This window comes from Callorhinus ursinus, unplaced genomic scaffold (genome assembly GCF_003265705.2).
Source record: "Callorhinus ursinus isolate GAN/ISIS: 27379988/994484 unplaced genomic scaffold, GSC_fseal_2.0 scaffold25, whole genome shotgun sequence".
NCBI classification, from domain to species: Eukaryota; Metazoa; Chordata; class Mammalia; order Carnivora; family Otariidae; genus Callorhinus; species Callorhinus ursinus.
Window position 1 is genome coordinate 31,044,655 of NW_027397087.1, and position 17,480 is coordinate 31,062,134.

The following is a 17,480-nucleotide window of genomic DNA, read 5'->3' on the forward strand; positions in this document are numbered from 1 at the left end:
GCCCCCGCTTTATGACAAATGACAGTGCAGGGCCCCAGGGAAATCCGTGATATTTGGGAATGTCATAAACTAAGGTCATTCTACTTTGTCAAAAGCCCATAATGAAAAGTAAGCCAGCCTCAAAGTGAAGCTCCTTCCCCGGTACAGGAAAGCAGCTCCTGGCAATTTTGGGGGTGGCGTGGACCTCTCAGATAAAGGAAGAGTCGGGGTTGGCTCAGAGTTCATCCAACCCAGTTGTCCCACCACACAGGGGTATCCCCCAGTCCTTCCAGTGGAGGGGTGGTCTCGGCACCATGGCAGCCTCCCAGGAGAGAGATGTCTCCTGCTGCTTCTGGCTCTCCCACCCTTGCTTGCTCCCAGCGTTGGGGTGGGGAGCAGCAGAGGGAAGGGTCCAGGAGCCAGGCTGTCAGGAAAAGGATGCTGCATTTAAATAAAACATTCCACACTGAAGCAGACTGATGGTGTGGCTGTCAGCATGCATACCCCAGGTCAGCAGGAAAGTTGCAAGGCAACTCAGTAATTTAGCAAAATAATTCATGTTCCAGGAAGGCAGCCTATTTTAATAAGCAGCCACTCACTCACCTTCCCCCCAGCGCTGATGGATGGCAGCCCCGGCCTCCGAGTACCCAACAAAGCCACACCTCAGAGCAAACTTGGCTCTGGCACAGGGCCTGACAGGGCTCACGGAGGGAGCAGGACCTCTATTTCTGCCTCCACCTTTGACCGGGGCCACAGGCAGCCAACGTGGCACAGCTAAGGAAGCTGGAAGGGGATATTTGATCCCACCGCCTCATTTCACAATCAAGAGCTAGGGGAAGGGGATGCGGTCATGGCCGAGTAGCTCCTGTTGGACCAAAGTTCCTACAAACAACTATACAATCTGGGAGAAATATTAAAAAACAAAAACAAAAACAAAAAACAAAACACAACTACCAGAAGGCACCAGAGAAGGAACAAAGGTGGATACTGGAGGGAAAGAGAAATTCGGAGAAGGAAATGACACTGGACAAGGTCAGCTCAAGGGCAGGCCCCAATCAACCATATTCCAGCTGGCTATAATTCAGATCGAAAACACACAGTCTTCCTGGCTTAAAGCACTGCAAGACAAGTCCAGGGTGGATCCAGCAATTTGAGAGTGAAAAGTGAAACCCCAGAAAAGAGAGAGCCACAAAGAGGAAGTCCCATATTCTTTGTAAAATCTCTGCCCAAACTTCTGGCCCCTGAATGGTATGTGTGGGGGGCAGACCCCACACGGTCCCACTAAGGCTAAAAATATGGAACTTTCAGAGTCTGGAAGTCGAATGCAGCCAGATTGACTGATTGCTGAAACAAACAACAACAACAAGTCAATCCTCTCGGGAGGAACGTAACAGATTTCATTCTCTACAATCTCTGCTGTTCACAGTGCCCAGAATACAATTCAAAATTACTAGATGCAAGAAGCAACTGGAAAATACTGCCTACATAAAGGAAAAGACAATGAATGAAGACCACCGTGAAGTGGCCCAGACGTTGGAATTAGCAGCTATATCATGTCTATGCTCACAGCAACCTACCAACAAAACCCCAAAGAAAACCAGGACTTTGGCACTTCAGCATAGAGCAAGTTTCCCCATCCACCTTGCTACCCACCGCGATCCAGGCATAAACCACAAAGAGGGACAAGGCCCCCGTGGAGGAAGCCAAAGAAATCTGGAACCAACATGGATGCTCGGCGACTAGGGAAGAGGCCTAATGGGTGGCTTTCCCCTCATGCGCTCATCCACCCTTCATCTGCTGGTTTCCATCCCTCAAATAATAGTGCCACCTTGCTCAGATCTAATAGCTCGCTTTTCCCCGTCTTCCCCTGCACTTTTCAAAGCATTTTCTCATCCCTGACCTCAATGGACCCTGTGAGTAGGTAGGGCAGAGATCATTGTATGTTTGATGAGCACACTGGGAATTCCCAAATAAAGCAGTTTGCCCAGGGTCATCCAATAAAACGTGTTCTCTCTTCCTTCCTCTCCTCTCTCCCCCAGCAACATGAGAGAATGGCATGATCTGCAGGAGGGCTGCAGACAAGGGAGCAGGGGACCCCCACACAGTCATTTAGATTGAGCTCTTCCCATGGGCAGCCGGGCCAAGGTGACAAGAAGGTGCCCAGTTCTCTCCCGTGCTCAGTTCCCCAAGCCAGATGCCCTGCCATGGGGCTACATCTGCTCTGAGGGATCTGCCTGAGGTTAGAGGTCCCCCCGCTGACCCTGAGGCAAAGATTCAGGGACAAGCATTTTATTGGAGAGGCAATCTAAGGAAGCGCTGGGAGGGGAGGGGGGAAAACAGACAGGGAAGAAAAGGCAGCCAATTCACGGTGCACTGGGATATGTGTAGAATGTTCCTCAGAGTTCTCCCCTCTACCCTCAGGGTGAGGGAGCTGGGGGGGGGGTTTACCCAGCAACTCCCCATTTCTCACTGGCTGAGGGATGCCCCCAAGGGCAGTAATTCTCCAGCACTCCTGACCCGCCCTGCCCATAAGCTTCTCTAGCCAGAAGGAAGCCCTCAGCAGAGCATCTCAGATGTTCAGGGTAAAGACTGAGCACCAAGGGGGTACAAGCAGTGCACTGCCTACAGCTACTCCAGGGGCCTTTTACTAACTGGCACAAAGGTGAGTCCTGAGGGCCCAGTACATTCTCCCTGCACCATCACCCGAGATCAGGTACTCACCGGTGCCTGGTGCACTTGAACCAGTTGAGGATGTCCGTGCATCGCGTGTAGTAGATCTGGTCGAAGGGGTGTGCATATGATTCCTGGACGGTCATGGCATAGCTGAGAACCGGACAGGAGGTAGAAGCTATGGTCAGCACTTGAGAGGCTGAGCTGATATTCAAGATGGGGGCTCCTTCCCCAGGGGAACCAGGCCCGCAGCCAGGCATTCAGGGGCTCCAACCTCCTCCCACCCCACTACCCTCCTCCTGCCCTGGATGCCCTCAGCATTCACACCTCCCTGACGCAGCCTGGATCCAAGACATATCCCTTACTGCCCTTTGGCCCAGCTCATTTTCTGAAATTCTAGATCATTTGTTCATTTATCAGAGAATGAATAAGGGAGGGTTTAGGTTTATTCTATGTGGCTCTGGAAGGCAGAGCCAACAAGCTTTAAAATACTTTGTTCAGATTTTTATGGGTTTCAAAGCATATATATGGAAGCTGATCCTTGTAGCAGTTTTATGAAGTGGTCCCATTTTACAGATGAAGAAACTAAGGCTCAGAGAGACCAGCTTGCCCACGGTACCAATTAACTGCTGATATTTATTGAGTGCCCTGTGCTAAGTGTTTTAATCCATTTTAGTCCTCACAATCCTATAAGGTTGGTGGCATTGCTATCTTCATTTTACAGACAAGGACAATGAAGAAAAGAAAGAATAAGTGACTTCCCCAAGGTCCCCCAGTTACCTTCTGCTCTGTCTCCAGTATAGCTGGGGGAGCATCAAGGACATGCCCCAGAACTCCTAATCGAAGTACTATCTTGTTATGCTGTCCGTTAGCTATAAACCTGAACAGTGGGAAGAACTCTTGGGGAGGAAGATCTCAGCCTTAACCCATAAGCCTTTCTACTTGCCCGCCCCCAGCCGGATTTGTATGAGAAGGCAGTCGAGCCAGGATGCTGAAGGGAAGATTCACACTTGCTATGCAGGCTGGGAGAGGGCCCCAGCTGAGATGTCAGGAATTCATTTTTTTGTAGGTTGGTACTCCTCATTGTTTCCCCCCAGACGGCTCACTGACCTGGGCCAGATGGCCAGATCCAGGCTCTAAAAATCCGTCTGCTTTGCCTGAGGAGACTGTTGGTTTGCTTGCAAGGGGGCTGGGCAGGCCAGCTCCCCGAGTGGGTCCACAGCAGGCTTTCTGATGCCTGAAAGGTCAAAGATCTGGAATCCAGAAAGAGGGCCCCGGAGAAGTCAGCAGGGCACAGGGACTCAGGGCGCTGGAAAATTCTGGTTCTTTGAAGCACTGAGGATGTAAGGAGGGTCCCTGCTGAGCCTCTACCAGCCGGCACAATGGAGATGTGAGTCAGAGGCACACGTCTGTGCAGACATGGGCCAAGCCCGGTTTCATCTCCAGGCTTGGGGACACCGAGGCAGCTCAACACCCACCCCTGGCTTCCCAAGGGGCCCCTTCCGACTCTCAGAGTCCATGATCCTATGTTTCCACGCGGCTTCTGAACACCTCACTTAGGGCAGGAGAATGAACGGCTCAGAGTGCATGAGATCTGGGTCCCATGTGAACCCTGTCACCTATTCGCAGCATGTCCTTAGACATGTTGCTTAACTCATGGGAGCCTCCTTTTCCTCCCCTGTAAATTCATGACAAAAATTGCCAGGGACTTCACACAGTCATTGCAAGGATTCAGCAAGGCAATAAGAGTGTCCACCTCTCAGGGTGGTGGGAAGATAAGGCAAGAGAAGACAGACATGTAAAGTGCTCAACACAAGATAACACGTGTAAAATTTTTAATGGGTGCCCAGTGCCGAATAGATGCTGGCCACCATTATTATACGACCGCAGCGGTTCACCTCCTGCACTTGGCACTGGGGGCCATTTCCTCCCTGACCGTGGTAGGGGAGAGAAGAGCAGGACCCACACACGGAATGGACTCCCTGCCTTTGTTAAGCACTCGGGGGGGACTCAGGCACCCCTTCCAGTCCTGACAGAGACAGCGGGTGCTCAGAGAAGAGGCACCAGCCCGACAGAGGGGTGAGGAGAGTGTCATGGGGGACAGTCCCGGCTCTGCAGGGGTGTCCTGGGCTGAGCAAGTCTGGCAATGAGACCTCGAATCAACTCCAAGTCTCTGGGGCGAAGGGTGTGCCCCCAGTTTCATGGCTGGTCGGTTTAACACGCTCACTTGCCAACATGCTAATGAGGGACCAGGTTAATCTTGTAGAGCTGGGCTTTATTAGCCAGGGGAGGTCTTTCCACTGGGTTTGATGGTGGAGGGGCATAATTAACAGGGAGCCCGCCACAAGCACTAATCCGGCTGAGAAATTCTCCCTAAGCGGTCTCTGGGGACCGGAGCGTTGTTTCTGGAATGACACAGACTACATCTGTCCACGTGTCATTGGCAGCAGAGCTCAGGTGGGCAAGCCAAGAAGAAGGCACGTGGTGTTGCGGGGCATTGCCTGCAAGGCCTCCTCCCTAGGGGCTGGAGAAGCCACAGGGGTCCCCCGACTTCACTTTAGTTATACGGTCAGTACTTGTCCTCCCGTCAAAGGATCACCTCAGCTGACAGCCAGCTCAGTGCAGGCTCCGTTCAGAGTATTTTCATATTCCAAACTGATTGATATCGGGGAGGTCTAGAAAATTAGAGAATTCGGTTTGAGTTTGAATTGATCCACTGTTCAAAGTGATCCAGTCGGGACCCTGAGAAGAGGGAAGTGAGGAAGGGCTCTGCCATCAGCGAAGGCTCCTTGGAGGAGAGGGGCCCGGTCAGAGGAGCTGGGGAAGGCAGAGAAAGGCAGACGGGGAGAGGGTATTCTGGAGGTCGGGGATATAGCACGACCGTGGGCAGGAAGCAACTGTGTCTCAGCTGGGATGGGGGATGGTAGGGGGGCTACTGATGCTGGAGTCTACGTACCACATACTAATAATGTGCAATCTGAGCTGACAGCTTTCTCACCTTCTGGGAAATAAAGGTTTCGATTCGCCAAGACCAGAAGGGGCAAAGGGCCTGAGTAACCTAAGAGTCATGCGGAAAGCTTATCAAAAATGCATATTCCTAGGCTCTACCCTAGACCTATAGCATCGGAGTCTCTGGGGCTGGGACCCAGGAGACTGTTTCTCATCCACACCTACAGTGAGCCTGAGGTGCATTAAAGTGTGTGAGAAACAGTTCCCGCAAAGCCAGAGGTATAAACAAGAAAAGACCATAATTGACCTTTACAGTCCTGAAAGCCCTTTCATGACATTGGCACCCTGATCCTCCTGCGAGCCTGGGAGGCCAGGGCAATTATTCTTCCCACTCTACAGAGATGGAAGCAAACTCAAAGCAGTTCAGAGACTTCCCCCAAGTCTTTACAGCTAGCAGGTGGCAAGATCCAGACTGGAATGAACAAAGGTCTTCTCCTGACAGGTCTTGCCTTCTTCCCCCTTCCCCTAAAAGGGGCATGATACAGCACCAGCTTCTGCTCCCGCCCCGACTGTAGGGACTCCCATAGCGTGCCCAGTCCATGCTGACCATGCCAGCAGGGGCACAGTCCGTCTGCTTCCCCAGCCCATCCCTGAAGGGCCTGGTGCTGCCTGGGCGGGCCGCCTTGCCCTGCCGTGGGGCCGGGACACTCCCCCTCACAAGCAGAGAGCACGGAGAGCCCCACTCGCTGGAGCTCATCTTAATTTTATTCATTTGATGTATTAACATCTAAGTGGCAGAGTCGTCCTGGTCAGCATAACCAATCAATTCCAGGGTTTAATTCGCTTTTCCTGATTGGGTCTCTGGTCACTATCTCTCTGCTCACCAGAATCAATACTTTAACCTTGTACTTCAAAGTCAGGCTGTCTGCAGGGCCCTGGCCCATTCCCCACGGACCCAGTGCGGACCTAGTGCGGCAGCCGGAAGGCAGCCAGCTCTTCTGCCAAGGTCCCGGGCCGTACTTCCCCCGGGGGGCCCTCCCACCCCGGCTGGAAGCAGCAGAGTCCCTCACCTGTCCTCCCTGGGGCTGGCAGCCGGCCGCCCGGCACAGGCAAGCCACCACACTGATGCCAGTCCTGGGGGACCAGGCAAGGTGTCACGGTTTTGGAGAAGAGCACATCTGGACCACACTTGCTGCCCCCGCCCCACCCCCCGCCTGGCTATGGGCGGGCACTGAGCCCCTCTGTGCCTCTACTTCCTCATCTGTAAAATGGCCAGGAAGGGCAAATGCAGGGAGAGACCAGAATTCCTTGCAAACTATCAGACAGCATCACTTAAGTCAAGCCCCTCGGCCTGGAGCTCCCACAGCCCCGAGTGTAGACAGAATCGACACTGCTTGGTCCTGTCTTCCAGTGCATGCGCTGTTTCTCCAGCTGGACTGCAGGCCCACGGTGGGCAGCTTCTGTACCTCCCGACTCTGCTTTTGTCCCAACCATACCAAGCCCCAGGGACAGGTCCTGAGGGAACGCCTGGCCGCCCGAGACCCACAGCTTACCTCTCCCAGTGGCTGCACACGTTGGGGTCCTCGGGGTTCAGGGACAGGGCAGTTTGCAGGAGGGAGAAGATAATGAGTTCTGTCACGGAGAGTGCCATCCCGGGCCCTGGCGGGTGGGGGTGGGGGTGGACAAAGGAAGCAGCGTCATTAATCAGACCGTTTTCCCGGGCATCTGTTCGCCACTGAGTCTTCTCACACGAGGCAGCAAAACAGACTCGCTCAACAGACTAAGTTTGCCCCCAACGTCATGTAATGAGCATTTGATATTTCACACTTGTGGGCTTTGACTACACTTCACCAGTTCTGAGTAACCGGGGAGTGGGAAGCCTGAGTCAGGGAAAAGTTGGTATTCCAGGCCAGGGCTTCTGAAAGTTTGTTGGCTTGTGGACTGCTTTGAGAATCTCATGCAAATTCAAGAAATTCTCCCCAGAAAAATGCCCACATGCACAACTTTTGGCTGTAAGATCAGGGTGTCCTCAGGCCCCTGAGCCCATGCTGGGACCAAGAACTCCTGACCTTTAAGTGCAGGGTCTTCCCCTCGGTCCCTTCCTCCTCAGCTCTGATGTGCTTTGCACATCCATTTTCCCCTTCCCCAACTTCCTGCAACAAAGAAAGGGAAGAAAGGTGTCTGGTGGCCCCTGGGGAAGCTGAGCTGGGAAAAGTCTTCCAGGCTACCCAGAAGACTGCACCTTGCTTCTCTTGCTGCTATGGGATATCTGTCACTGACACCCAGCTTGATGCACACATCACTCCCACCGAGGGATGAAGGACTGGTGAGGGGCTTCGAGGAAGCAGCTTGTAGAGTTTGATCCAGGCCCCTGAAGTGACAGCTTATGGCAGGTGTCAAGTGTGCCTACACACATGTCAACCCCCTTGGTCCCCTAAACTGAGGACTCCCCCAACAAAGGACTCCTCATGGAGGCAGAGAATCATTAAGGTGGGAGTAACCACAGTGACCCCCTAGGCTCCTTCCTGCCCTGGAACTCTAGGACCCCGTGGTCCTACAGACTTAGAGAACTGTGCAAGGGTTCCCACCTGCGGGGATAGCCCAGGGGAGCTGGAATTCACATGTGCTCAAACATCAGCTATAGAATGAATAACACCATGACTCAGAAAGATAGCACTATTTTTCATGTGTACACAGATGCTGTTGTGATTTGCTTAAAAGCTTTACTGAATTCAGAGTAGCTTTTCTTCTCAATCTGCTACACTAAAAGATGCACCTTCTAAAAAAAATAATAATAAAAAATAAAAGATGCATCTTCTAATAATTGGGGGCGGGGATGATATAGAAAATATTTTGACATCAGAAAGGGGTCCCCAGGTTTGAAATGGTTGAGGATCCAGTCCATTGGCCCTGAGCTTGCCGATGAGGAAGGACTCACTCCACTCAGGGACAGACAAGAGTGACATGCATGTCGCACACACCCCATCGGTACCCAGAGGGAAGCTAAATAGAGCTCCTGTCTTCGTGAAAGGTTAAATACTCTCCTCCTCGTCCCCAGTAATTTCCTCACTAAATTCTTTCTTAGCAGCTCCTTCAAAGATAAACAAATTGTTACAAATTCTGTATAACTGTAGGGATCCAAATTAATGATTAATGAGGTTTTTCTGTTTGAGATCTGAAAATAATCTGGCTAAACATATTTTGAAAATCAGTTCGGAAAGAGAAAAGCAATTCTGGTGTTTCCACTTAATTTGCCAAGTCCAGGAGTATGCAGGTCACAGCCCCTCATCTCCCCCCCACACTCACCTCCCCCACAACAAGTCCTCCGGAGACCTAAGGGCCCCCCCAAAAGGCAGGGCACAGCGTGGGGCCCACGCCTCCTCTAGGGCTGCAGGGCGTTTCAGCCCATTCCCCTCAGAGAGCAGGAGTCACAACTGGATGAGAAAGAGTGTGCCCAGATGTAGCACTAAGTTTTAGGGAGAGCCAAGTGTAGGAGGAGCATTGTCTTCCAGGTGGAGTTTGGGCAGATCCACCACCAAATAAATAAAGGAGTAAAGGAAGAGACCCGGTGCTCCAAAAGGCACAGCATTGGAATGCCAGGGGGAGAGAATGCCTCGTTCCGGTTCTCTCTACGGCCCTGTCTCATTGACTCGGCCACTCCTATCATCTCCTGAGTGGATCCCACGACCACATCTTCAAACTCATGAAGCTTAGAACATCAAAGGTTGAAGCCACCTGGATTAGAGGAGAGTGTTCCTCTGGCCCCCTTTTGACCCATGGTGATAGGAGAGGGGTGGGAGATGGAGGTAACGAGGATCCTTGCTAGAATTTGGGAGATCTTTTAAAATCTTCATGCAAAGGGCGCCTGGGTGGCTCAGTTGGTTAAGCGGCTGCCTTTGGCTCAGGTCATGATCCTGGAGTCCCGGGATCGAGTCCCGCATCGGGCTCCCTGCTCGGCAGGGAGTCTGCTTCTCCCTCTGACCCTCTTCCCTCTCGTGCTCTCTATCTCTCATTCTCTCTCTCTCAAAATAAATAAATAAATAAATAAATCTTAAAAAAAAAAAATCTTCATGCAAACCTCTTCCCTCTACGTCGGATGTGGATAGGACAGTTTGGCTGACTCCCACTGGCAGTGGCACACCTGGATGCCGGGTGCAGAGAGGGGCAGGGGGAAGGGGAGGTGGTCGGGGAGCACGAGAGGACACAGGCAGCGAGGCAGTCTCACTCCTCGGTCCGTGTGGTTGTGGTAAGGCTAGCAGAGCGGGGGGCATTCACACCCAAGCCTGGAACAGCCCTGCCATGGGCAGCCACACAGTTCCCCATCTGAGGCTAAGTCTGCCCCTGTGGAAGTGTGGGAGGGGCTCGGGGAAGAAGGACGTCCAGCCTGAGGGTGGAAGGCTCCCCTCGGACTCGCTCTGCCCTCAGACTTTTTCTTGGAGCCCAATCTAATAGATGCAACCTTAACACCCACACTTCCCTCCCCAGAGCCAGACTGGTCTCTCCTGCTCCTTGTTCACACTGCTCCCCTTGCCCTCAAAGCGCGTCATCATCAACTTTGCGTGTCCAAGGACCTTCAGCTCGAGGTCCAGCTCGGGCCCCCGGGCCCTCCACCTACCCTGGGCTTGGCACCAACAGGGTGCTGGGCGCGCTCCACGCACGTAGCTTCTAGTCTGGGCCACACGGCCCAGCGCTGACCACTCTTCCCATCTCACATCGCCAGCTTTTCCAGCTCGCCTACTTCATCTTGCCCACATGTCACAGAAACGCCTCGAAGGTGGGGTCACGTCCTAGGCCAGACCAGTCAGTTCCTTTGGGGAACTGATTTTATTTTTTATTTTTTATTCTTTAAAGATTTTATTTATTTGACAGAGAGAGACGCAGCGAGAGAGGGAACACAAGCAGGGGGAGTGGGAGAGGGAGAAGCAGGCTGCCCGCTGAGCAGGGAGCCTGATTCGGGGCTGGATCCCAGGACCCTGGGACCATGACCTGAGCTGAAGCCAGATGCTTAACAACTGAGCCACCCAGGCGCCCCTGGGGAACTGATTTTAGAAAAAGTATTTCTTTCTCAGGCAATTTACTGAGGCTAAGTGAAGAGTAGCCAGAGAGGGGCCACGCCCCCTCCCCACGGGGGCAGCTCCTCACCACTGTGAACGTGAATGGGGCTTGGCGCTCTCTCAGAGGAAGGATCCCAAAGACATGCTCACGAGATGACTGAGGGAAAATCAATGCTGCCACAGTGGTTATTAGGCCGACTCCATTCCGAGTGACAGAGGTTAACGCATCGGGCACCATCTGATTTAGGGCATTAATAATTAAATAAGAAAATGCCCCGGGTTTCACTTCGGAGGAAGAGAACATGGAAATAGATCTGTTGGTTCCCTTCCCTCTGGTCCATGCGCCCTGCATATTAAGGAACAGAGGAAGAGAAGGGAAGTTGCAAAGGTGAAGAAATTTCCCTCCTGGCGGTGAGGTGTGGCTGCTTCATCCCGGATGAACCGGGCCAGAGGCTGGAGGGGAGAGAAGGTGGCTAGGAGGGGAGCCCTCACACCTGCCCCAGCCTGAGCCAATCAACTGAGCATTCCCGGAACACCACCAGCCTGGCCCTGGGCTGTGCTGTGGACACAAAGAAATAGCACGGGTCCGCTGCCATCTGTTTGAGGAGCTCAAGCAGCAAGCGGTGAAGTCCCGCTGGGGGGCTCCTGGGAGTGGGTGGGACTTAAGATAGACCGTGGAACAGGAGCAGGCGGAGAAAGGGCATTTGGGGAGCGGGTAGAGCATAAGCCAGCGCCCAAAGGCAGGACTGTGCGGGTGGTGTTGCAGGTAGTAGATGGTTTCCACTGCAGACCAGTGGTGGCCACATGGGCAACTTTGGGAGGCGTCTTCCAAAACGGCGCTCAGTAGGACACTAGTCCCTCAAGATATTGCTAGAAATCTCCCAAAGATTTCCATGAGTGAATTAGTTCAGAAAATGCGGCATGTGCTTTGGGAGGGCAACTTTGGGAGGCGTTTTCCAAAATGCCCAGTAGGACACTAGTCCCTCGAGATATTGATAGAAATCTCCCAAAGATTTCCATGAGTGAATTCGTTCAGGAAATGCGGCATGTGCTTATTTCTTCATTTTAAATATTCCAGTGTATTTTTTTTCTTTTTTTGAAATTTAAAATCAATTAATTAACATATAGTATATTATTAGTTTCAGAGGTAGAGTTTGGTGATTCATCAGTTGCACAGAACACCCAGTGCTCATTCCATCCAGTGCCCTCCTTCATGCCCATCACCCAGTTACCCCATCCCCCTACCCCCCTCCCCTCCAGCAACCCTCAGTTTGTTTCCTAGAGTTAAGAGTCCCTTATGGTTTGTCTCCAGTGCACCTTAACTCTAGGCGCAGAGGTCCTCAGGGTACCTGTTTGGAAAGCTCTGCTCCTCTTCATCAAGGTCAAGTGTGAAGGAAGCCCTGGTCCTGTCAATCCGCATCCTTAGATGTGGATTATATCCTTTGTTTCCTTTGTTTATTCTAACACTTGAGGGCCTTCTGTGCCTGGCACATGGTGCTCAGGGAACCTGCCCCTGGATAACTCGAGAGACACTGACATCACAGCAAAGGATCCCTCCTCCCAGCCGGACCTGCAGGCTGGGCAGACCTCAGAGATGGCGGCCTCCTCTGGAAGCCTGTGCCTCCTGCCGGGCCCCTGCCATCACCAGCACCTGTAGAGTCCAGCCTGACTCTCTAGTGGCAGCACACACCTGGCCAGACACCAGATGCTTACATCAACCAAGATGCATAAAACTGGGGCAGAGGGCAGACAGACAAACAGATGGCCTCTGCCCTGGAATCGGTAGTTATGACCTCACAGTCCATCTGTGCAAAAATCTTCCCCCACCTGCTTCCCTCATCTGCCTAGTCCTCCTGACCGTGCCAAAATCTTGGGGACACGGGCGCCTACTCCACGTACCTGGAACCTGCTCTCTGTCTACCCCAGTCTCTTCCAGGGAGCCCTTCCTTCCTGACAAATTTGCACTGACGGCAGGGATGGTGGTGGTCAGGCACTATTTTGTGGGTCCTGGGAGGTTTCACTTCTACAACACTGGACATCGATCAGTAGTAATGGCTTGGCTGAGAAACTGGGGCTGAGCAGGGAAAGTGTGCCGTGATCAATTAGTAATGCCTGTCACAGGCACTGGGTGGGAGAGGGATTCACGGGTACCGTGCCCCTGTCCCTGTCCCACGTTGCTGAAGGGTTGTTACTAGCTTTAGAAATTGCTCTTTTTCTCTATAAACCATCTAGATGTGGACTCAGCTCTTCCCTCTGGGCCTTCGAACCTGCACATCATTTTCCCTTCCTTGGTACCACACTACCAGAACACACATCATGAGGCAGAGATGAGATGTGGGTTTATTACGTTCACTGCTGTCCCCAGCACCCACAGCGTTGTCTGCATGTAGAAGGGGCTCAATACCCCTCGTCAACCAATTATTGGCTCTACAGCCAAGCACCTCCCCTGACCTCTCAGCCATCCCCAGCCTCGGGCTCAGCCACATTGCTTGTGTCTGGCCCGACCGAGGCCACCAAAGATCTGTCCCAACAGCAGATCATACTGCAGGGGGCATTCCACGCTGCGTTAACATTGCCCCGCGGAGACATCAGTCTGTTGGCAACAGATACAGTGAGCACGGTGACATCCTGAGAGTGATTCAAAGACTCCCGCCCGGGCCACCCCACCAGCGCCAGGGTACATCTGCTCCAGGGACCAGCACAAGGCGGGCATTGAAGCCTACTCAATAGTTCAAGCTGCAACCGGGGGCTGACGTGTTCCAAGCACCTCATGAAAAGGCGCTTTCAGGCTCGGGAAGCAGCAGAAGCAAACCCCAAACTGGGACTGATAAAGCAAACGCCTCACATCCCTCCCAGCATGTGGTATAGAGAGAGAGGTTTCTATCTTCTATTTATAGCACACACACACACACACACACACACACACACACACACACACACACTTCTCTATTTTTTTCTGAATAAAAAAAAAAACAAAAGCCGAGTTTGGCCTCAAAGGGGCAAATGCCGTGGTGATCATCCCGTCCGGCAGACCTTCGCCTTCTTCTGCCCACTGATCTCTGAGCTGGCTCCCAGTCCCCAGGCCCCTCTCTGTTTACTGGCCTTGCTGGGGTCTGATTAATATGAGATGAAAAGCGGAGCTGTGATCAGCCCCGTAATTAAGAGGCTTCACCCTCTGCCTTGATGAAGCTTCCTGCCCTCCAGCAATCCCACCAGGGGCCGGGTTTATGTAGAACGCTTTCTAATCTCTCTGCACTTAAAAAGAAAAAAAAAGTTTTCAAAATAAATCCACAGCTCTTAATCTCCAAAAGAGTGATCCCCTGACAGCGGGAGGACAGCAGAAATCCCCAGGGCCACTGTGGAGGCCCTACCAGGTGGCTGCCCACAGGGATAAATCAGAGGGGTTTGAAGGCACCTCCAGAGACGTGGTAAATGTCCTCTTCGGAGTCTGGGGCCTGCCATCCCGATAAATCCTGCTTTCTCCTTGCCCGGGAAGCCTCGGGCTGCAAATCCTGAAAATGGCACCATGGAACCCTGCAGCTCCCATTAATCAGGGTCAAAAGACTGTCCCATCCCCTGCGCCCTCAAGCCCTACAGACCGAGAGGCCCTGGCATCAGCCAGCCTCAGAGAGAAATCACCGCACATCCCCAGGGAAGAGGAAGTGGGGGAGTGTAGAAACTCCCAGGCCAATAAAGCACCCCCCTCCCTCACCCACTGTGCCGGGCCCCTCAGCCCTCCCATTCCCAAACAGGCAGCAGCCTCCTGGCCCTCCAAAGACGAAGGGAGAAAACTTATCTGTGTTCTCAGACCATTCCATTTCTCACAAAGCAATTATCTCCATCTTTCCATTTCTTTGCAAATCAGGGCACGCTCAGCCGGCCTGGCCAGCCCCGAGGCCGCCTGCCCCTCCCAGCCCAGCCTCCCCAGGCCTAGCTCCGCTTCCCTCTGCCACCCCCCTCCTGGGGCTGTGGGAGTCTCAGGACTGTGGGAGTCCCACACGACCCAGCATTAAATCATGGCTCTGTCCATACACCCCCAAAGATAAGTCAGTCACTGGGTGCCATGCACCTCCGTGGAGATCAGTCCCATTCCTGCCCACTCTGAAAAAAACATTTCTCAGACTACAAGATGCAACCACCAGTGCCTGGATAGGAAGGAGCGCTAAGGGACAAAGCGCTGGAGAATCACCACCGTTGGCAGGTCAAGCGTCCCACATGGGCGGAGGTGAGGGATGACAGACTGGACAACAAGGCGCACGGTTTCAGAACTGGCACTGGGACCCAGGAGCATCAACTGTCCAACACCTCGTCCCCCAGGAGGGGGAACTGTCCCCAGGGGACTGGTTCAAGATCACATGATGCGTGGGTGGCAGGGCTCCACATGAGAGGAATAATGAAGCCGGACTGACATTGTCTGAATCCTGACTCCACCTTACTGGCAGCACAACCTGGATAAAATCATCTATCTGCCTTACGGCTGAGTGTTTCCCATGGACCACACCGGGCCCGACCAACTTCACGGGGCTGTTGGGATAGTCAGTGAGTCAGCAGGTAAAGCACTTGGCCAAGTCCAGCATCTGGCACATAGAAAGTACCCAATAAAATATTCGTCTCCTCCCAACCCATATTCCGCCACCTCAAAGATCCTTCCACTCTCCAATTCTGACTTCTGGAATTTCTAAGGAGCTGGAGAGGAAAAAAAAAAAATGTGTGTGTGTATATATATATATATATATATATATATATATATATATATATATAAAATTGCTGGAAAATCAAGGCTTGGTCGTCTCTATGTGGTGACTACTGGGTCAGTTTTCAGTGTACAATTGTCAAGACAGGCCTCATGTTTCATCCACTCAGCACACATTTATTGAACACTTACCAGTCACTGTGGGCACAAAGGTGACTCGGGTAGGCCCCTCCCCCAAGACCCCTAACCGCCTGCTGGAGGGTGTGTGGGAATGGCTGTGAGAGGGCCGTGGACCCAGGATGTGGCTTAATTCAAAGCCCCGAGGCCTTTCCCTGGCAGGAAGCCTCAGGCAAGTGTTGTGATGGGATATCAGAGACCTTTGTGGGGAATCGATGCTTCACACCCCAGCAGGCGCCTCCCACGTTGAACCCAGCCCGTCTCCATTCCTGTTGCCTCTGAATCCACTCTTGATTCGCGCTGCCTGTTTTGAAGAGAGAACAGCCCGGCCACCCAGGACTCAGGGCAACTCCTCCTGCTGGGGTCTTTCTTCCTGAATGCCCACTCTGCTCAGAAGCAACTTGACTTTCCAAAGGCCCCGTCCTTCCCCTTCTGTCTGCTAAGGGCACTAACTTGCTGTGTGACCTGAGAAAGGTGGTTTTCCCTCTCTGAGCCTCACGCTCTGCTTATGCCAAAGGCGGGGGTCCGACTGAATCATCTCCTGGACCGTTTAAGCTCTACAAGTTCACCTACAATGTGTCTCCCTTCCCTGCCCCTCCTCCCACCATATTCTTCTCTCTTACCCCATTCCCAGCCTGGGGCTTGCCCCATCTCCCCACAGCAAGGAGACACACACAAGAGGTCGGAGAACCAGAGTCTAATCCTGGATCCCGGAGAACTCATTTCACTGCTCTGAGCCTCCTTTTCCTCTTTGACAACATGGGCAGGATGAGACAGCAACAGACCCTTGGGAGGATTCAACTGTAGTTCAGTACCGGGAATGCGGGGATCAGTAGCACTGTGATGGTTGTGACCCGTAGTTCTGACCCCCTCCCTGTCCATTACTCAGCATCCTTTTAATTAAAGACTGCCTTCTTGTCTTGTGCTCTATTCCCACCCAGCACCCATATCAGGGCAGACTCTGCCCCCTCACGTCTTGGGGGCCACTCCTCCCCGGGCAGGAGCTAAACAGGAGGACCTGGCTTTTGGCCTGCAGACATGCACATCAGACTATGGCACCTCTCCGGGTTTCCTTCTGGAACCTTCCACATGTATCTAGGCCAGAAGATTCTGAAGCCAGATGACCCAACCCAACTGTCCCAAAGCCCTAAGATGTCTATGCTTGCACACTCGTCGTGGAAACATGCATCAGTGTATTCTGTAAAGCAACTTGGCAATGCATAGCAACCTGTTTTAATGTGTATCTGTAATCCAGAACTCTACTTCTGCAATTTCTTTTTTTTTTTTTTTAAGAAATTGGCCAGTGTCAAGGATAGGTTCAAGAATGTTTGTTGCATCATCTCTTAATAAAGAGATGTTTGTTGTAGCATTGAAACAACCTAAATGCCTAAATCAGTAGGGCCCTTGCTAAATAAATTCCACCATGTCTACATAACAAAATATTATGAAAACATTAAAATATTGATGTGCAGAAAAAATATGGAAGCCTATCCACTAGAGCATTGATAGTGATCATCTTTCATGGGGGCTGGAGGGGAAGGAAGCGGTATCATAGGACTTGTGCTTCTAAGTCAGTATTTTTATTGTTATATGAGTGTTTCCTAAAATAAACATTATTACCACCATAATCAGAAAGGCAAAGATATTTTAAGATAATGTACATAAGTTCACCAACATGGAAAGATAACCCTGACATATTAATCTATGAAAAACGCAGGTTACAAAACAGCATGCGCATTAGGATCGCATTTATATAAAATGTAGTGCCCATGTTTATGGTGTGTGTGTGTGTATGTGTGTGTGTTGAGAGCAAGCAAGATGGAAAGATATCTGAAAGGATGTTTAAAATGTTAACAAAGATATCCGGGTGATGACATTTTAGGTGACTTACTTTCTTCTCTATATTTTTCTATACATTTGCATGTTCTACGATGAGCTAGTCTCGATTTTAAAATGTG

The 17,480-nt window shown here is 52.0% G+C and overlaps 1 protein-coding gene across 3 annotated transcripts in view; it reads right to left on the minus strand.

The window, feature by feature from the left end:
• The window catches only part of MEGF11 (multiple EGF like domains 11), a 342,902-nt gene that overhangs the window by 215,076 nt on the left and 110,346 nt on the right, over positions 1-17,480 (minus strand). For all 3 annotated transcript variants that reach the window (XM_073877220.1, XM_073877221.1, XM_073877219.1), the window contains exons 2-3: positions 7,152-7,257; positions 2,701-2,802 (exon numbers count right to left, since the gene is read on the minus strand). In XM_073877220.1, the coding sequence (XP_073733321.1) occupies positions 2,701-2,802; positions 7,152-7,249 (200 nt within the window). In that variant the 5' untranslated portion in view covers positions 7,250-7,257. The remainder of the gene's footprint in view (positions 1-2,700; positions 2,803-7,151; positions 7,258-17,480) is intronic.